A 22,063-nucleotide genomic window follows, 5' to 3' on the forward strand; every position below is an offset into this window, starting at 1 on the left:
GCAGTCCGTAGCGCTATGCGCTAGATGGACTGCCCTAACGCAATGTGAATCTAGCCTAAGCAGATTATGGTACAGACACATTATTGAGCCCATATATTGTTTTTGCAGAGGGTCCCTATCCTGTTTGGATCCACTCCTGATGAGGTGGTCTTATATACCAATTACCCCCATAATGTGATCTAGATTTAGGCATATTCCTAAGTCATCTTGCTACTTTGACATCATATCACAATGCATCAAATGAAAGGATCACCACCAACAGAAGATACCACCAGGGTTGGACTAGGGTGTCTGAGGTACGCAGGAGGAATTGACTTTAGGGGCCCACACTACAACTACATGCAATCAGCTGTTAGCCGTAATCAACATTATAGTGGAGCGTCGACTGCAAAATAAAGGTGGCTCCTGTGTATCTACTGTGTGAACAATATAACTGGGATATATAAATAGGTTAGTTTGCATTAAAGGGGTTCACCTACATACAAGCCTGCATGACCAGACAACATATTATCACCTCATAGTAACTGATTACAACTATTTCCTTTATTCCGCCATTCTGGGCCACTATGCTCCGCCATCTAGGGCCACTATGTTCCTCCATTCTGGGCCCCTATGTTCCTTTATCTAGGGCCCCTATGATCCTCCATTCTGGTTCGCTATGCTCCTCCATCCATGGCCCCTATGTACCTTATACTGTTTCCCTATGATCCCCCATCTTTGACACCTATGTTTCTTTAGTCCAAAGGAAGATGAACAGCGCTCCAGCCGGGTGTCGTGGTATCAAAAAAGGAAACTTTATTGGTCCATGTAAAAGCAACGTTTCGACCAGTATCCTGGTCTTTTTCAAGCATGTAGCACAGTACAAAGTGTCGGCTTAAATGGTGTGGATACCACACAGGGCACCAATCACCAACCAGCCACTAATTACATATACAAATACAAAAAGTAACATCAATCAAACTATATATAATAAATTAAAATAGATACATACAATATCTGCAGCGTTAGAAACAAAGAAAATCAAATCTCAAAAGCATATAACATAATATTGCTGCAATGTTTATATTCCGTCCAGCCAATTAGGTTCCGGTATATCCGTAGTCACGGCTACAAATTTCCAATGAAACAGTCCTTGCAGCGATCCTCCTGTCCAATCCGGATCAATTCTGCGGTGGGCGCCAAAATTCAACCAGCCTATCAAACCCCATCATGCTTCCAAGCCAGTCCCAGGTAACCAATCAGGCAAACACTTATATCATATACCATGACTACATCACAACCCTGCGACTCACTACGGCAAGCCACCTGGCCGCAGAGGACTCAGAAGCACCCTGATAGGTGTAGCTGTGCGTCATGACAACAGCCCGCCCACCTCACGTGATCACACAACCGGGTCCGCCCCACAGTGACGCAACCAACCATCCCCCATGCACAGGGGAAGCCGCGGATGCGCGCAGACTCAGTACCGCTGGAAACCGCCGCATCGTAAACCACGATACAGGCAGATCCAGCGGCACAGTGAGATGCCACGCCCCCCGCCAACCCACATGCAAAGAGGACGCCGGCGCGTCACAAACAGGACGTCCCAGATGCGACGTCACAGAGTCAGCTAGCCAGATGCCAATACACAGGCGCCTATAACCATTGGATCTGTGCAGCCACGGCCACAACGGGTTGCCAAGGGAACCTAAATAAATATAAATAGATATAATTAGCCATCTATAAGGTGTAACTCAAGATAAAACATGGAAAAAGCCATTTTGATCAAATAGATCAATAGAGTGACACTACCTAGGGACGGAAAAGGACATTGTATAATCAATCGCTAAAAACAATAAAAAACGACAAAAACACTATAAAAACAATATACCGATGAATAATGCCATAACCAAGAGGAGAGAGAACAATGAACCAGGGGAGAGAAAATATTACCTAGGAATGCAGACCTGTAAATTAAAGTCTAAATTAAGGCCTCCAGGTTGTAAGGTCCCTAATGAGTAAATCCATCTAATTTCTTTCTTCCTAAGCAACGATAATCTATCCCCACCTCTCCTCAAAACCGGAACACTATCTATTACCCTAAAGCGTAATTGGTTGACAGAATGTTTATTGTCCAGAAAATGTTTGGGGATTGGCAAATCTGTAAGTCCTGTACGTATCGTGCTTTTATGCTTACTGATTCGCGCCCGCACCTCCATCGTGGTCTCCCCCACATAAGCTAACCCGCACGGGCACGTAATCATGTAAACAACAAAGCTCGAAGAACAAGTGTAACGTTCCTTCAGATAAATCTTCTTCCCCGTATGAGGGTGATAGAAAAATTCCCCTTTAAGCATGTTGTTACAGCTGGCACACCCCAGACATGGAAAATTTCCAAGTCTGGGTGTGCTTAGAGTCGATTGGACTAGGGAGCTCTTAAATGATCCAATATCCGATCTCACCAAACTATCACCCAGATTGCGACCCCTTCTGTATGACATCATTGGATAGTTTTTAAACGCTGGTATAGATGGTAAACCGCGCTGCAAACCCATCCAATGTTTTTTCAAAATCCTGTCAATTTGACCACTAGCTGAAGTGTATGTAGATACAAAAGGGATACGTTCCCCGGGCTGCTTCAAGGACCCTGATTTACGAGTGGACTCCCGTGATACATTCCGAGCCTTATGACTAAATCTGCAAAGCTCCTTCTTGGGATAACCCCTGTTGGAGAACTTCAGACACATTTCATCCAGCCTCCGATCAACCACAGTGTCATCCGACACTATTCTCCGCACCCTCAAGAGTTGGCTCCATGGTAAGGAGTTAACCATTCTCCGAGGATGGTTGCTATCAAATAGCAACAGGCCATTTCTATCGGTCTCCTTCACAAAAATGTCTGTCTTCAATTTATCTCCTTCTTTATAAACAAGGGTATCCAAAAACTGGAGCTGAGAAGTAGAAGAGGTCAAAGTAAACTGTAATTCCACGTATACTCCATTAAGATAATGGTGAAACTCATTAAGTTCTGTCACATTACCATCCCAAATCAAAAAAATATCATCAATGTAACGCCACCAGGCTCTGACGTGGCGCCAGAGGCTGGAACAGTACACAAACCTGTCCTCGAATACCGCCATATAGATGTTTGCATAAGTGGGGGCCACATTGGACCCCATGGCGGTACCCCTCAACTGTAAAAAGAACTCATCCCCAAAGAGAAAATAATTCCTCCTGAGGATGAGCTCTAACAGTGTGAGGACAAGTCGTGCACTCTCCGGGGCCACGTCAGAGCCTGATAGCGCACAAGAAACTGCGTCGAGCCCCTTGTCATGCTCGATCGACGTGTATAAAGATACAACGTCAAACGATGCAAGCAAGGTGGTCTCAGACACAGTGATGCCTTCAAGTTTGTCAAGGAAATCATTCGTGTCACGAATGTAAGATCTAGCTGATATAGCATAGGTACGCAATACTTTATCTAAGAAAATCGCTGTCTTATTAAATAGAGAGCCCCTCCCCGACACGATAGGCCTTCCGGGGGGTTTTTCCAAATCCTTATGAATTTTCGGTAGTATATATATCACCGGTATCACTGGTGCATCAACGATCAAAAATTCTGACAACTTGTGGTCAATGAGTCCCATGGCTAGGGAGTCACTGACCACAAGTTGTAATTCCTTCTGAAAACGAGTAGTAGGATTACTTGGTAGTTTCTCATAGACACATCGATCTCCCAGTTGCCGTAAGATTTCTGCTTTGTATTTTACGCTGTCCATAACGACAACCGCCCCGCCTTTATCGGCCTGTTTAATGGTCAACAAAGAATTATCTGCCAAGGCCCTCAAAACTTTCTTATCAGCCACTGTCATATTACAATTGCTCGGAGGTTTAAATGTCTTTTTTAATCTATCGATATCCCTCTGAACCAATACAATATAGGATTCTACAAAATGATCCCTATTGAAAGTTTTGAGGGCCTTGGCAGATAATTCTTTGTTGACCATTAAACAGGCCGATAAAGGCGGGGCGGTTGTCGTTATGGACAGCGTAAAATACAAAGCAGAAATCTTACGGCAACTGGGAGATCGATGTGTCTATGAGAAACTACCAAGTAATCCTACTACTCGTTTTCAGAAGGAATTACAACTTGTGGTCAGTGACTCCCTAGCCATGGGACTCATTGACCACAAGTTGTCAGAATTTTTGATCGTTGATGCACCAGTGATACCGGTGATATATATACTACCGAAAATTCATAAGGATTTGGAAAACCCCCCCGGAAGGCCTATCGTGTCGGGGAGGGGCTCTCTATTTAATAAGACAGCGATTTTCTTAGATAAAGTATTGCGTACCTATGCTATATCAGCTAGATCTTACATTCGTGACACGAATGATTTCCTTGACAAACTTGAAGGCATCACTGTGTCTGAGACCACCTTGCTTGCATCGTTTGACGTTGTATCTTTATACACGTCGATCGAGCATGACAAGGGGCTCGACGCAGTTTCTTGTGCGCTATCAGGCTCTGACGTGGCCCCGGAGAGTGCACGACTTGTCCTCACACTGTTAGAGCTCATCCTCAGGAGGAATTATTTTCTCTTTGGGGATGAGTTCTTTTTACAGTTGAGGGGTACCGCCATGGGGTCCAATGTGGCCCCCACTTATGCAAACATCTATATGGCGGTATTCGAGGACAGGTTTGTGTACTGTTCCAGCCTCTGGCGCCACGTCAGAGCCTGGTGGCGTTACATTGATGATATTTTTTTGATTTGGGATGGTAATGTGACAGAACTTAATGAGTTTCACCATTATCTTAATGGAGTATACGTGGAATTACAGTTTACTTTGACCTCTTCTACTTCTCAGCTCCAGTTTTTGGATACCCTTGTTTATAAAGAAGGAGATAAATTGAAGACAGACATTTTTGTGAAGGAGACCGATAGAAATGGCCTGTTGCTATTTGATAGCAACCATCCTCGGAGAATGGTTAACTCCTTACCATGGAGCCAACTCTTGAGGGTGCGGAGAATAGTGTCGGATGACACTGTGGTTGATCGGAGGCTGGATGAAATGTGTCTGAAGTTCTCCAACAGGGGTTATCCCAAGAAGGAGCTTTGCAGATTTAGTCATAAGGCTCGGAATGTATCACGGGAGTCCACTCGTAAATCAGGGTCCTTGAAGCAGCCCGGGGAACGTATCCCTTTTGTATCTACATACACTTCAGCTAGTGGTCAAATTGACAGGATTTTGAAAAAACATTGGATGGGTTTGCAGCGCGGTTTACCATCTATACCAGCGTTTAAAAACTATCCAATGATGTCATACAGAAGGGGTCGCAATCTGGGTGATAGTTTGGTGAGATCGGATATTGGATCATTTAAGAGCTCCCTAGTCCAATCGACTCTAAGCACACCCAGACTTGGAAATTTTCCATGTCTGGGGTGTGCCAGCTGTAACAACATGCTTAAAGGGGAATTTTTCTATCACCCTCATACGGGGAAGAAGATTTATCTGAAGGAACGTTACACTTGTTCTTCGAGCTTTGTTGTTTACATGATTACGTGCCCGTGCGGGTTAGCTTATGTGGGGGAGACCACGATGGAGGTGCGGGCGCGAATCAGTAAGCATAAAAGCACGATACGTACAGGACTTACAGATTTGCCAATCCTCAAACATTTTCTGGACAATAAACATTCTGTCAACCAATTACGCTTTAGGGTAATAGATAGTGTTCCGGTTTTGAGGAGAGGTGGGGATAGATTATCGTTGCTTAGGAAGAAAGAAATGAGATGGATTTACTCATTAGGGACCTTACAACCTGGAGGCCTTAATTTAGACTTTAATTTACAGGTCTGCATTCCTAGGTAATATTTTCTCTCCCCTGGTTCATTGTTCTCTCTCCTCTTGGTTATGGCATTATTCATCGGTATATTGTTTTTATAGTGTTTTTGTCGTTTTTTATTGTTTTTAGCGATTGATTATACAATGTCCTTTTCCGTCCCTAGGTAGTGTCACTCTATTGATCTATTTGATCAAAATGGCTTTTTCCATGTTTTATCTTGAGTTACACCTTATAGATGGCTAATTATATCTATTTATATTTATTTAGGTTCCCTTGGCAACCCGTTGTGGCCGTGGCTGCACAGATCCAATGGTTATAGGCGCCTGTGTATTGGCATCTGGCTAGCTGACTCTGTGACGTCGCATCTGGGACGTCCTGTTTGTGACGCGCCGGCGTCCTCTTTGCATGTGGGTTGGCGGGGGGCGTGGCATCTCACTGTGCCGCTGGATCTGCCTGTATCGTGGTTTACGATGCGGCGGTTTCCAGCGGTACTGAGTCTGCGCGCATCCGCGGCTTCCCCTGTGCATGGGGGATGGTTGGTTGCGTCACTGTGGGGCGGACCCGGTTGTGTGATCACGTGAGGTGGGCGGGCTGTTGTCATGACGCACAGCTACACCTATCAGGGTGCTTCTGAGTCCTCTGCGGCCAGGTGGCTTGCCGTAGTGAGTCGCAGGGTTGTGATGTAGTCATGGTATATGATATAAGTGTTTGCCTGATTGGTTACCTGGGACTGGCTTGGAAGCATGATGGGGTTTGATAGGCTGGTTGAATTTTGGCGCCCACCGCAGAATTGATCCGGATTGGACAGGAGGATCGCTGCAAGGACTGTTTCATTGGAAATTTGTAGCCGTGACTACGGATATGCCGGAACCTAATTGGCTGGACGGAATATAAACATTGCAGCAATATTATGTTATATGCTTTTGAGATTTGATTTTCTTTGTTTCTAACGCTGCAGATATTGTATGTATCTATTTTAATGTATTATATATAGTTTGATTGATGTTACTTTTTGTATTTGTATATGTAATTAGTGGCTGGTTGGTGATTGGTGCCCTGTGTGGTATCCACACCATTTAAGCCGACACTTTGTACTGTGCTACATGCTTGAAAAAGACCAGGATACTGGTCGAAACGTTGCTTTTACATGGACCAATAAAGTTTCCTTTTTTGATACCACGACACCCGGCTGGAGCGCTGTTCATCTTCCTTTGGACTATTGTACATATCCAGGTTGGTTCCCTGGACAAGGAACGAGCGCCCGTTTGTGTGAGTGCTGTCAGCCCGATCTTTTTTCTACCTATGTTTCTTTGTCCTTGGCTCCTATGTTCCCTCATCCTGGGCAACCATGTTCCCCCTTCTTGGGCTCCTATGTTCCCCCATCTTGGGCCCCTATGTTCCCCCATCCTGAGCCACTATGTTCTGCTGTCCCGAGCCCCTATGTTCCTTGTCCTGGGCCCTTATATTCCTTCATTATGGGCCCCAATTTTCCTTTGCTCTGGTCTTCTTTCAATGAGAATAACTGTTTAACTCCATATCAGCATGGGTTTATGAGAAATCGCTCCTGTCAAACCAATCTAATCAGTTTTTATGAAGAGGTAAGCTATAGGCTGGACCACGGTGAGTCATTGGACGTGGTATATCTCGATTTTTCCAAAGCGTTTGATACCGTGCCGCACAAGAGGTTGGTGCACAAAATGAGAATGCTTGGTCTGGGGGAAATTGTGTGTAAATGGGTTAGTAACTGGCTAAGTGATAGAAAGCAGAGGGTGGTTATAAATGGTATAGTCTCTAACTGGGTCGCTGTGACCAGTGGGGTACCGCAGGGGTCAGTATTGGGACCTGTTCTCTTCAACATATTCATTAATGATCTGGTAGAAGGTTTACACAGTAAAATATCGATATTTGCAGATGATACAAAACTATGTAAAGCAGTTAATACAAGAGAAGATAGTATTCTGCTACAGATGGATCTGGATAAGTTGGAAACTTGGGCTGAAAGGTGACAGATGAGGTTTAACAATGATAAATGTAAGGTTATACACATGGGAAGAAGGAATCAATGTCACCATTACACACTGAATGGGAAACCACTGGGTAAATCTGACAGGGAGAAGGACTTGGGGATCCTAGTTAATGATAAACTTACCTGGAGCAGCCAGTGCCAGGCAGCAGCTGCCAAGGCAAACAGGATCATGGGGTGCATTAAAAGAGGTCTGGATACACATGATGAGAGCATTATACTGCCTCTGTACAAATCCCTAGTTAGACCGCACATAGAGTACTGTGTCCAGTTTTGGGCACCGGTGCTCAGGAAGGATATAATGGAACTAGAGAGAGTACAAAGGAGGGCAACAAAATTAATAAAGGGGATGGGAGAACTACAATACCCAGATAGATTAGCGAAATTAGGATTATTTAGTCTAGAAAAAAGACGACTGAGGGGCGATCTAATAACCATGTATAAGTATATAAGGGGACAATACAAATATCTCGCTGAGGATCTGTTTATACCAAGGAAGGTGACGGGCACAAGGGGGCATTCTTTGCGTCTGGAGGAGAGAAGGTTTTTCCACCAACATAGAAGAGGATTCTTTACTGTTAGGGCAGTGAGAATCTGGAATTGCTTGCCTGAGGAGGTGGTGATGGCGAACTCAGTCGAGGGGTTCAAGAGAGGCCTGGATGTCTTCCTGGAGCAGAACAATATTGTATCATACAATTAGGTTCTGTAGAAGGACGTAGATCTGGGGATTTATTATGATGGAATATAGGCTGAACTGGATGGACAAATGTCTTTTTTCGGCCTTACTAACTATGTTACTATGTTATGTTCTTTGTTCTTCGTCTACGGCCCTTATGTTCCCCCATCCTGTTGCTGCTTCACATCCCACTTAGTTGATAAAATTGCTCCTTCCATATTAAAAGCCAGTGACTGCACATCATGGGGGGGGCGAATTACGTCATTGCACACTGACGTCAGCTGCTGGCCTCTGATACCATCCAACTGAATGTGCGTCAGTAAAATGGCCACTGTACTATCAGAGGCTAGGGGCTGATGTCAGCATGTATAGTTAGCGTCATTGACATGCGCAAAACGCGACGGGCATGCTGACGCCAGTTGCAGGCTTTCTGACACGTAATATGTTTGAATTGAATGTGTCCAAGAACACAAGTTGAGTTACTCGGGGACCCACTGAGACCTGAGGCCCATCGGAAAATCCTCCGATGTCCCGACGACTAAGTCCAATGCTGAATTCCACAGAAGGTACAGTACCATCCATCAAGCTGCTGACCCTGTGTTGCAAAACACATGTGGTACCCCCTCTTGCATTTTCTTCGCATGATTTTCCCTAAAAAATATTGCATTGCTTTGCCAAAATAATACCACCCTATAGTGGCTACCAATGTTATGGTCAGTTTTATGAAAATACATGACAAGTCACCAATTTTCAGAGCTCATGAGCACCCATGTCTCTAACAATTCCTGAGAGGGATGCAAGTCCCACCAAGTTCTTTGCAATATTACAATGTGCCAAAACTGGGGATATAATCAGCATTCCCTCAGCAAACGGTATAATTATTGGGCAGAAGAGTCTCAGTTAAGGTTTTTGACAAATCTTATATCACTGTCACATCAGGAAATGTACCAATGTCTCACTGTGCGCGCTATTTCTCAACAAGTGAAGAAATCAGATTGGGACACAACAATTGTTGAACTGTCAACAAGCTGTTAGAACATTTCCTGAGTGTAGGAAACTAAGTTTTCTTGGGCAACAGTCTCAGCACTCAACAGATGAAGTCCAATCTTGGTCCACTCCAGTCCCATGGCTTAATAAATGTAGATAGAAGACTGGACTGTGAAGTTGTCATCGATAATCCATTGTTAAGTAAAACCAATACAGAATTGATAGAATATAGTCATCCTCCAGCAGTAACGATCCTGATAAAGGGCTCTTTTTGGCCCATGATTAGTGCAGGTTGCGGCTTGACAATGGTAGCAAACACCCTTCGTAATGTCACCATCAGAGGTCTACAAGAGGTTTACAGAACTGTTCCGAATAAACCCAATATTAAGGCACATCTTAGGTAGGGGCTGACCATTATTTTATCTTAGTCATGTGTTTGAGGCTAAAAATCATTTTGCAATTGGGTTCCATTAAAAATGTTCCACTGTTTGGCTTTTACGGATTCTTTGTTTCACCCCATATTCAGCATTAATGAGTCCTGTTGTCATAAATCAGATGAGAGGAGCTAAAAAAACGAGTTAAAAAGTCACCATCAGAGTGTCAGAAGGCAAAATATGGATAAACGGTGAAACTTTTTTTCAGGAAACTCGTGATTTTTAGCCCCAAGTATATGCATTTAGGTAAAAAAATGAAAATGATACCCAAATAACAATATGGCAGACAATATGATCAGTGATAACTAAAACTACCCATTAAATGTCACCTGCTTAACCCAGCAGGAAGTGCGGCGGCGTCTAAAAATTGCCAAAATTGCCAAATCTCCGGGCCCGTATGGGATTCACCCCCAAGTACTGCAGGAATTAAGTACAGTCATTGATAGACCATTATTTTTAATCTTTAAAGACTCCATAATAACAGGGTCTGTACCACAGGACTGGCGTATAGCAAATGTGGTGCCAAAATTCAAAAAGGGGACAAAAACTGAACTCGGAAATTATAGGCCAGTAAGCTTAACCTCTACTGTGGGTAAAATCCTGGAGGGCATTCTAAGGGACGCTATACTGGAGTATCTGAAGAGGAATAACCTCATGACCCAGTATCAGCACGGGTTTACTAGGGACCGTTCATGTCAGACTAATCTGATCAGCTGCTATGAAGAGGTAAGTTCCGGACTGGACCAAGGGAACCCAGTGGACGTAGTGTATATGGACTTTTCAAAAGCTTTTGATACGGTGCCACACAAAAGGTTGATACATAAAATGAGAATAATGGGGATAGGGGAAAATATATGTAAGTGGGTTAAGAGCTGGCTCAGGGATAGGAAACAAAGGGTGGTTATTAATGGAGAACACTCGACTGGGTCGCGGTTAGAAGTGGGGTACCACAGGGGTCAGTATTGGGCTCTCTTCTTTTTAACATATTTATTAATGACCTTGTAGGGGGCATTCAGAGTAGAATTTCAATATTTGCAGATGACACTAAACTCTGCAGGGTAATCAATACAGAGGAGGACAATTTTATATTACAGGATGATTTATGTAAACTAGAAGCTTGGGCTGATAAATGGCAAATGAGCTTTAATGGGGATAAATGTACGGTCATGCACTTGGGTAGAAGTAATAAGATGTATAATTATGTGCTTAATTCTAAATCTCTGGGCAAAACCGTCAATGAAAAAGACCTGGGTGTATGGGTGGATGACAAACTCATATTCAGTGGCCAGTGTCAGGCAGCTGCTACAAAGGCAAATAAAATAATGGGATGCATTAAAAGAGGCATAGATGCTCATGAGGAGAACATAATTTTACCTCTATACAAGTCACTAGTTCGACCACACTTAGAATACTGTGCACAGTTCTGGTCTCCGGTGTATAAGAAAGACATAGCTGAACTGGAGCGGGTGCAGAGAAGAGCGACCAAGGTTATTAGAGGACTGGGGGGTCTGCAATACCAAGATAGGTTATTACACTTGGGGCTATTTAGTTTGGAAAAACGAAGACTAAGGGGTGATCTTATTTTAATGTATAAATATATGAGGGGACAGTACAAAGACCTTTCTGATGATCTTTTTAATCATAGACCTGAGACAGGGACAAGGGGGCATCCTCTGCGTTTGGAGGAAAAAAGGTTTAAGCATAATAACAGACGCAGATTCTTTACTGTAAGAGCAGTGAGACTATGGAACTCTCTGCCGTATGATGTAATGAGTGATTCATTACTTATATTTAAGAGGGGACTGGATACATTTCTGGAAAAGTATAATGTTACAGGGTATATACACTAGATTCCTTGATAGGGCGTTGATCCAGGGAACTAGTCTGATTGCCGTATGTGGAGTCAGGAAGGAATATTTTTCCCCAATGTGGAGCTTACTCTTTGCCACGTTTTTTTTTTTTTGCCTTCCTCTGGATCAACATGTTAGGGCATGTTAGGTTAGGCTATGGGGTGAACTAGATGGACTTAAAGTCTTCCTTCAACTTTAATAACTATGTTACTATGTTACTATATAATTAAGAGATACTGCATCTTTTTCATTCACAAGTTGACGTGTAATGTCATTAGACCTCTGACCATACATCATTAAAAAAAAAACTTGGCTGCTAATGGAACTAGAAAAAAATAAGTTAAAGGGAACCTGTCACCCCAGTTTTTCAGTACGAGATAAAAATACTGTTAAATAGGGCCTGAGCTGTGCGTTACTATAGTGTATTTTGTGTACCCTGATTCCACCCCTAAGCTGCCGAAATAAGTTACCAAAGTCGCCGTTTTCGCCTGTCAATCAGGCTGGTCAGGTCAGATGGCCATGGCGACATCGCTGGTTCTTCCCCCAGATCTTGCATATATTTCCGTTGGTGGCGTAGTGGTTTGTGCATGCCCATCTTCTGAATCCACTGGGCAGGAGAAGAAAAAACGCACGATCGGCGCTATTTCCCTGGTGATCTGTGGGGGCGGCCATCTTCCTGAGGCCGCGCGTGCGCATATGGACTCCTCTGCTGCCCGGGGCTTCAGGAAAATGGTAGTAGATAGTACTGCAGTGCGCCAGAAAGGTCAGAGGCCCGGCGCCTGCGCACTGCAGTACTTTGTCTGCCCTCAACAGGGCAGAGCAAAGTACGCCTGCGCCGGAGCCGTGGCTGAAGATCAGAAGAGGACGTCATGGAAAGAAGATAGGAGGCGCCGCAGCGGACCGGAGACGCCCATCCGACCTGACCAACAGCGGGACCGCCCCTGGGTGAGTATAATATAACGTCTTTTTCTCCTTTTTTCGGTAACATCGGGGGCTTATCTACAGCATTACAGAATGCTGCAGATAAGCCCCTGATGCCGGTGGGATTACCTCACCCGCGATTTTCGGGGTGACAGGTTCCCTTTAAATATAAAAATTACTTCAAATATAAAATAGTAAAGAAAAAAGTATAATAAATGTGAGTCCAAAATAAATATAGTTTGATTAAAAATTTTTTTATAGTAAAAAAAATATACACATTAAATGTATCCTCAAATTGGTCATGACAAGAAATGTGCAAATCAAATCTAGGTGAATTGAATTTGGTTAGAATTTTACAAAAAAAAGTCCGGAATCACCCAGATGTGATCTTGTGATCAATAAAGGGCTGAGAAGGGACTAATAAAAATATTAAAAATATAACGATAACCTCTCCCTGGCCTTTACATGTCTTTCCACACCTAATCCTCTGGTCCTCTTTTGCTGTAGGTGCCTCTGGTCCTCTTTTGTTTTCTCATTGGTTTTTAAAGCTATATTCCCACATTGAACTTTAGGTGATTTTTTGATATTGCAGATTTTCTGCACCATTTCTGCACCCGTTAAGTAAAATAGGTTGCTTGCCTTTTTTAAAAAAAATACACAGCGTAAAAAGTCACCAAAAACTGTAGGAACATAACCTTAGATGTCTTTCCACACCTAGTTCTCTGGTTCTCTTCTAGGTTCCTCATGTCCTCTTTTGTCTTCACATTGTTTTTTTAGGCTATATTCCCATGATTAGCTTTTAGTGAGTTTTTGATGTTGCGGATTTTCTGCACCTGTTAAGGAAAATAGGTTACTTGCAGTTTTTTGAAAATATGCAGTGTAAGAAACTCACCAAAAACTTACAGTGGGAACATAACCTTAGATGTCTTTCCACACCTAGTCCTCTGGTTCTCTTCTAGGTTCCTCTGGTCCTCTTTTGTCTTCACATTGGTTTTTTAACACTACTTTCCCACAATGAGCTTTTGGTGAGTTTTCGATGTTGCAGATTTTTTACAACATTTCAGCATCCATTAAGTAAAATAGGTTACTTGATTTTTTCTGAAAATACACAGATTAAAAAGCCCACTGAAACTCATAGTGGGAACATAGCTAAGGCTGTGTGCACACGTTGCGTTTTTTTTCGTGGTTTTCCCGATAAAAACGCTATAAAACCACAAAAAAAAGCATACGATAAGCATCCCATCATTTAGAATGAATTCTGCATGTTTTGTGCACATGATGCGTTTTTTTTCCGTGAAAAAAATGCATCGCGGTAAAAACCGCAGCATGTTCATTAATTTTGCGGGTTTTTTTTTGCGGATTTCCCACTACAAAATGCATTGGGAAGTGTCCGGAAAAAAGCACGGCAAAAACGCATCAAAACCGCGGCAAAAACGTGGCAAAACCGCATACAGATTTCTTGCGGATTTCTTGCAGAAGATGTCCGTTTTTCCTCAGGAATTTTCTGCGAGAAATCCTGAATGTGTGCACATAGCCTTAGATATATTTCCTCCTCCCCTGGTCCTCTTCTAGGACCCTCTGGTTCTCTTTTGTCTTCACATTGTTTTTTTAGGCTACTTTGAGCTTTTGGTGAATTTTCAGTGTCGCAGATTTTCTGAACAATTTTTGCACCCAATAAGCAAAAGAGATTACTTGCAGTTTTACGAAAAATATGTAACGTAAAAACCTCACCAAAAACTCATCGTTGGAATGTAGCTGATTTGACATGTCACGATGCAAATCAATATTCCGCCCTGAATTTAGGCGAATTTGACAAATTCCAATCATGTAGGGATTTTAACCTTTTTAGTTGTGACACACACGGTAAAGTTATATTGTCAATTACGGCAAACATAAAACTGGTTAAAAAAAAAAAAAAAACAAGAACAAAAAATACAACAGCTATAATTGTTAAAATAGAAAATCAAGCGTAGGAGAAAACGAAACAAAAAATATGATGGAGTTGAATTTTTACATATTCCGCAATTAGAAAAGATTCACCGAATTAAAACGCTACCTTACATGTACCCCCAAATAGTTTCGAAAACATTTTCAGGTCATCGGTTTAAAAAAAAACAAACAAATAAAACAACAGCTATAATTGCTAAAATCAAGCCGAAACCCAAAAAATAATTCCTGCAGGCTAACACTGTCTTAGTGCTTAAAGGGTTAAGGGGAAAAGAGGATTTCCTCTTGACAGTAAGTTTTTCGCTGACTCTGAATCTGATGTAATAACTGATGTCACCGTAGAACTCCTATAAATTTCACACCTAACTGGAGAATACGTTTTGATAGTTAAGAAGCTCAAAAGTAAAAGGAAGAAGTCGATCCTGGAGATAAGTAAGTAACCAGCGTGTCAACCATGTATTGATTGTTGGGACTTTAAAAATTCTTCAGTCCACAAATAGTTTATGGCTAAGAACCTGCAGATGACTTTTGATTTTTCTTGTAGCATACTGTCCTTCAATAAATTGTTAATGATAAGTTTTATTGTTAACAGATCATCATGGGTCCGTATGATGATGACTAATGTATCGATTCGGTACAGAGTGTGTTACGTGCGATCACAATCACTCAGTCCCATACCAGTCCGGCAGTTACGTTCCCAAATTTAGTTTTTCGTGAGTTCTTGATGTTGCAAATTTTCTGCACCATTTCTTCATGGATCAAGTCAATTAGGTGACTCGTGTTTCTTCATCGCTTTTGTGAGTGTTTTTTAATACCTGTGTTTTTATTGTCAAAAACTCATTATGGGCCACACAGCCATCACACATAATGAGATTTACCGTATTTTCTGGCGTATAAGACGACCCCCAACTTTTCCATATAAAATATGGAATTTGGGATATACCCGCCGTATAAGACGGGGGTCATCTTATACGCCCAGTCATCTTATACGGCGTGTGGTTCCCAGGGTCTGGAGGAGAGGAGACTCTCTTTCAGGCCCTGGGATCCATATTCATGTAAAAAATAAAGAATAAAAATAAAAAACATGGATATACTCACCCTCGGACGGGCCCTGGCTCACAGCGCTGCTAGCGTCTCCTTCCGTTCCTTAGAATGCGGTGAGTGAAGGACCTTCAGTGACCGGTCATGTGACCGCGATGTCATCGAAGGTCCTTCACTCTCTGCATTGTCAGGAACGAAGGGAGACGCTAGCAGCGCTGAGAGCCAGGGTCCGTCGGAGGGGTGAGTATATCCATATTTTTTATTTTTATTCTTTATTTTTTACATGAATATGGATCCCAGGGCCTGAAGGAGAGTCTCCTCTCCTCCAGACCCTGGGAACCACACGCCGACATCCAGGATCGCTTCCTGCACACACCGTACCCGGCATATAAGACGACCTTCCGAGTTTTGGTACAATTTTTAGGGGTCAAAAAGTCGTCTTATATGCCGTAAAATACGGTATTTAATGGGGGCCAAAGTCTGCAGTCACATACGGTGACTGCAGACTAGTAGCTTATAGAAACATTTAAAAAAATAATATAAAAATCTGTAAAAATTAAAAGTAATCTGCACAACATCTACGTATATGAAGATGGTAAATGCTTTCTTCCTTTAGATCTACCTGTGATTGCAGTCATGGGCATATGAAGAATCTGAAACATTTCTTTGCTGTCTCTTGCACTCTAGCCTGGAACTTCTTTGATTTATTATTTCAAAACTGATTTTCTTTTTCTGTTTTTTTCTGCTTTACTTTTTCTTTAGACTGGAGCCTAAAATTATACATAATGTTCCTCCATGATCGGTCTGACTAGTGATTTTTATATTTTGCTGCATGACATGATCATAGTTGACCTGACATTAAATACTGCAGCTCAATTTGCTGGCCATAATTTTTTTTTGTAAAATTTGTGATGCCAGAATTTGTCTTTTTTTTAAGTGCATATTCTATATTCTATATTCATATTCTATATTCTGTTATTTTTATAGATCTAAGATGTAACGAAAAAAAAACCATTTTATGATATTTTATTATCTGAGGTTTATCATTTAAGCATGTTGCCTTAACCTCTACTAAAACCATCACCTCAATTTCCGCCTTGTCTGATAATGTCGCCATGGAGGTGTTGGGTAACATGGTGAAGAAAATATTTCAGTAGAAGACACCTTGCTCCATTACATTTCCTGAGCGATCATTCTTCAGTTTGCGGGAATTGTTCTTTGGTTGGTAGAATGAGATTCTGGATGCAACTTTCACAAAAAAACGATGGCTGGCACAATAAGGTTTTGTTGAAGGGTTGTCCTCTGAAAGCAAGCTATCGGTTATCCAAACGACAGATGATAACTTAATACAGTAGTCGGTGGGGTCTGATAGCTGTGACCCGCAAAGATCATCAGGGTGGTGCACTTTCACCAACCTTAGGTTGGAAGGTCAGTGCTGATACTCAACCGACACTGCATTGATTACCTATGGGGCTGTGGTTTTTTCCAGGGTGTCCTATAGGGAAGGAATAGAGCACCAGTCGGACATCAATCCTTCGTATCCATGTTCTCATGGTGAAAAATGTGCCCTGTAAAGAATGAAAATTCCCATTACAATGATTGGTGCATGTCCCAGAGGTCAGAGCCTGTAGATCACTAGATCCTCTCTTGGAGATACATGATAATTTGTTTTCATTGGACAGCCCCTTTAATGTCTGTGTGTCCTTCTTTATAAATACTGGAAAGATAAAAGGGAAAATTTACGTTAAAATGAATTTTAAAAATGGGATTTTTAATTACCGTTTGCAATAATTTTTAATTTTTACATGTGCATCTTTAAGAACTGTTCTACTGTCCTCCAGCAAAGCTATGGAGAACATCACAACAGCATTTCCATTCTTCGATATTACACTACTGGATGATACTACCGTCAATACCACCGATTCCTACGACGAAGAGATCGTATTGCACATTGTGGATTATTTCTCTTTGGTGATCTACTCTTTGGCTTTTCTAATGGGGACCATCGGGAATGGACTGGTCATCTGGTTCACAATCTTCAGGATGAAGAAAACGGTCAACGTTATTTGGTTCCTTAATTTGGCAATTGCTGATTTTGTGTTCACATTATTTCTCCCCTTGAGCATAATCTACCTGGCAAACAATTTCTACTGGATCTTTGGAAACTTCATGTGCAAGTTGAACAGCATGGTGGCTTTCCTCAACCTGTATGCAAGCGTCTTCCTGCTTACCGCCATCAGTGTTGACCGTTGTGCCTCTGTCATCTTCCCGGTTTGGTGCCAAAACCACCGAACTCCGAGGATGGCTTTACGTGTTGTCATGGCTGTTTGGATCCTGGCTTTTATATTAAGCTTACCATACTTTATTTTTCGAGACACCTTAAAGCCCAAGCATTATGAAATCCTTCTTTGCTATAACAACTTTAAACGTGGAGAGTCTGAAGACATTGGTATATCCCGGCACAAGGCAACAGTCATATTTCGATTTTTTGCAGCATTTATTATTCCTTTTTCGATCATTGTCACGTCTTACTCTGTGATTGCCTTCCGCATCCAAAGAAATCACATGACCACCTCTTCCAAGCCCTTCAAAGTAATCATTGCGGTGATAATTACCTTCTTTCTTTGTTGGCTTCCTTACCATATTTTCTCAATACTGGAATTCCATTCAGCTTATCGGGATGATGATTATCTATCTGAAGAAGTTCATATTGGGTTTCCTCTAACCACTAGCCTTGCGTTCATGAACAGCTGCGTCAATCCTTTCCTCTATGTTTTTATTGGTCGGGACTTCAAAGATAAATTTGGGAAGTCCATCCAATCCATATTTGAAAAAGCTTTCAATGAAGACTCAGTGCATAAAGACCTGAAAAGCAAGACCAAGTCTACATCTGCATCCCAAATCCTCTGATTCATAGAGACACCTTCACATTTGAACTTTTTGTTTGGCTATAAATGTTCCCGTACATGTAATAGACCGAATGATCGGTAACAAGGATCATTAGAGGTCTTTTATTTAAAGTACTGAAACTTTGATGTTTTATCCTACTAAATTGAAGAGTTTGACTTTCAAGCTCAACTCCAATGATAACGTATGCCTCTTTCATGTCCTAACTCAATAGATCAAACAAGCTGTCCCAATAATTGGCTAGTTTTAACCCACTCGCGACCAGAGGTATTTCCGTTTTTACATTTTATTTTTTGCTCCCCTTTTTCCCAAAGCCATAGCATTTTTATTTTTTAGTCAATATGGCCATGTGATGGATATTTTTTTGTGGAACAAGTTGTACTTTTGAACGACGCCATTGGTTTTAACATATCACGTACTGGAAAACGGGAAAAAATTCCAAGTGTGGTTAAATTGCAAAAAACAGTGTAATTCCACAGTTGTTGTTTTTTTTTCACCATGTTCACTAAATGCTAAAACTGACCTTCTATTATGATTTTCATAGACACCAAAAATGTCTAGGTTCTTTTTTATTTAAGTGGTGAAAAACAAATTCCCCAATTTGGTAAAAAAAAATGGCTTCATTTTCCGAGACCTGTAGTATCTCCATTTTTCATGATCTGGGGTTGGATGAGGTCTTATTTCTTGCGCACCGAGCTGATGTTTTTACTTATACAATTTTGGTGCAGATACATTCTTTTGATTCCCCTTTATTGCATTTTATTGCAATATAGCAGCGACCAAAAAAACACATTTGGGATGTTTTTAATTTTTTTCTCGTTATGCCGTTTAGCCATCAGGTTAATTCATTTTTTATATTGATAGATCGGGCGATTATGAATGCGGAAATACCAAATATGTGTATGTTTGATTATTTTTAATTATTCTTTTATTTTGAATGGGGCGAAAGGGGGTGATTTGAACTTTTGGATATTTTTTTACTTTTTGCATGCTTCAACAGTCTACATGGGAGGCTAGAAGCTGCAGTACTTTGATCACTTCTGCTATACACAAGTGATGATCAGATCTACTATGTGTAGCAGAAATGCTCACTTGCTTTGAGCGCCGACCTTGGGGTGGCGCTCATAGCAATTTGGCGGTGACAACCATAGAGGTCTGCTGGAGTCCCCTGGTAGTCATGCCGACCCATCAGTGACCAGCGATCATGTGACGGGGTCACCGATGGGTGGGATTAGTGACGTGCTTCCGGTCAGCGCGAGTTAATTGTCGCTGTCAGAGATTGACAGCGGCATTTAACTAATTAACAGCCGCGGGTGGATTGCGATTCCCCCCAGGGCTGTTGTTGGGCATGTGTCAGCTGTATAGATCAGCTGTCATGCACCCGGAATGGTGTGAGTTCAGTGCCGGAGCCCGCACCAAACAGGGGGAGTCCAGCATCTATTATTAATACTACTACTATTGCTCCTAATGTCGGAAAGGGATGAAAAAGTCTGCATTTTCGACCATATATTCGTCTGATGGTAAGCTCATAAAAGGGAAACCTGCTGCAAAAATTTCAATTAAACAGCTGTAATTGGTAAAAGAACCTTGCATCAAATGTTCAATTCCCCTATAGCGCCACCGCAGGACAAATTAAGTATTACACAATGTCCATTAAAAATCAATGCATGGATGGATGTCCTGGCTCCTCCCGAGTTAGTGATCTTCTTTGCTCTGACTATTCGATAAAGGTTCCAAATAAGAACTTAAGGATGAATTAATATCAGTCACACTCCCCCTGTTTGTACAACTATTATGAAGTGCTTACTTGATGTCATGATCGAGAAAACAAAGGGAGGTTTATTTTTGGTTTTACGGTATGTGACTCTTCTGCTCTCGTTTATGCCCATAAACTTTTTTGCAACTTCTCAAAAGTGCCAATAAGGAAGAAAAATTGTACATTTTTATGTAAAATATGGGTCTAGCCAAATATTGCGATATTTTACAGCACCAAGAGTTATGCAAATTACCTTGTGAATTCCCTGCATTAATATTATCAAGAATTATAAGTAGTCATTTAAAGGATCCTGGGAGTGATTTTTTATTTATTTTTTTTATTACACAGAATGTTTTCTTTTTTAGATCACTTTCTTCTTTGGAAGAAATGTTTATTCAAATATTACATGTGAAAATTCACTTATTGTGTCCTAAATTTTGACACCTTTTAAATCAACTCACTTTTCAGTCTAAACTTTCAAGCCAGTTAAATTCATTATATATTTTAATAGTAACTAAAGATCTATATTTTGGAAATATGCCTGTAAATCAATATTTAAGACATAGATTCAAGTGGAAAAAAAAAAATTCTGGGTGCCAGCTGCCACCACTAGGAGGAGCCCAAGAGCCTAGTGTATACTTTGTTATTATTGTTTTTAACTTGTAAATAGGAAGTGAACGGGAAGCTCCTTAGCTCCCTCTAGTGGTGGCTTCAGGCAGGTAGAAATTTATCGAAAATACGTTTTTTTTTACCAGCATAGAAGTTTGGTGATATTTTAGAAAAAAAAACAAAAAGCGTTCATGGAAGGGTCATTACTTCAAACTAATATAGTAAAATTTGTTATGAGATATTGTTACTAACTTAGGTAATAAACTTTTTAATTTGATTTTTGTTTTTTTATCCTGAACGCAATGATAAAAAGGAAACAGAGATCAGAATAAAACAAAACAGTTTTACACCATCACACCTCCGGTCAAGGCTGATCTGATTGGGATACTAAGACAGAAAATGAACGGTCTGTATCCGGAAACTAGAGATGTGCAAATCTGCTGAAATTAGACTTTAGCAGATTTGCTCAAATTGTGGCTAACGTTATTTGATTTGCGTCTAATTTACTTCATGCAAATTGAATTTGCCTTAAAGGGAACCTGTCACCCCCCCCAGGGCGTTTTTAAGTAAAAGAGCCACCTTCAGCAGCACTAAGGCTGCATTTTGTGAAGGCGGCTCTTATGCTTAGAATCCCTAGGAACGCAGAAATAATCATTGTTATAAATTGCCCTCCATATCTCTATTGTGTCCCAGAGGTATGTCTTCTCCCCCGGTGTCAACCGCCTTCGAGACGTCAATCATCCTCCTCTTGCTTCTGTGCGCCGCCTCCTGATCCTGTTACATGCCCAGCGCCTGCGTAGAGCGTAGGCCACAGATCCCGCCCCGCAGTGTGTTATGATGTATTCACACTGCGGGGCTGGGAATCTGGCGCCTGCGCAGTGGAGCGGGTCATTGTGCTCCATTGAAGAGAGTGCCGAACTCTCGCGAGACCTCACAAATCTCACGAGACATGAGCACTTACTTCAATGGAGCACGGTGACACGCTCCACTGCGTAGGTGCCAGATTTTCAGCCCCGCAGTGTGAATGCAGCCTTAGTGCTGCTGAAGGTGGCTCTTTTACTTAAAAACGCCCAGGGGGGGGGGGGGGA

The 22,063-nt window shown here is 41.7% G+C and overlaps 1 protein-coding gene across 1 annotated transcript; it reads left to right on the forward strand.

Annotated features, from left to right (window-relative positions):
* The first annotated feature begins 15,039 nt into the window (after window positions 1-15,039).
* Window positions 15,040-21,448, forward strand: LOC138651093 (chemerin-like receptor 1). Its single transcript, XM_069741079.1, has 2 exons — window positions 15,040-15,094; window positions 17,524-21,448. Exon 2 carries the CDS (start codon window positions 17,552-17,554, stop codon window positions 18,611-18,613), a length of 1,062 nt encoding a protein of 353 aa, XP_069597180.1. The 5' UTR covers window positions 15,040-15,094; window positions 17,524-17,551; the 3' UTR covers window positions 18,614-21,448.
* Window positions 21,449-22,063: the final 615 nt, after the last annotated feature.

The sequence above is a fragment of the Ranitomeya imitator genome, chromosome 10 (assembly GCF_032444005.1).
Source record: "Ranitomeya imitator isolate aRanImi1 chromosome 10, aRanImi1.pri, whole genome shotgun sequence".
Lineage (NCBI taxonomy): Eukaryota > Metazoa > Chordata > Amphibia > Anura > Dendrobatidae > Ranitomeya > Ranitomeya imitator.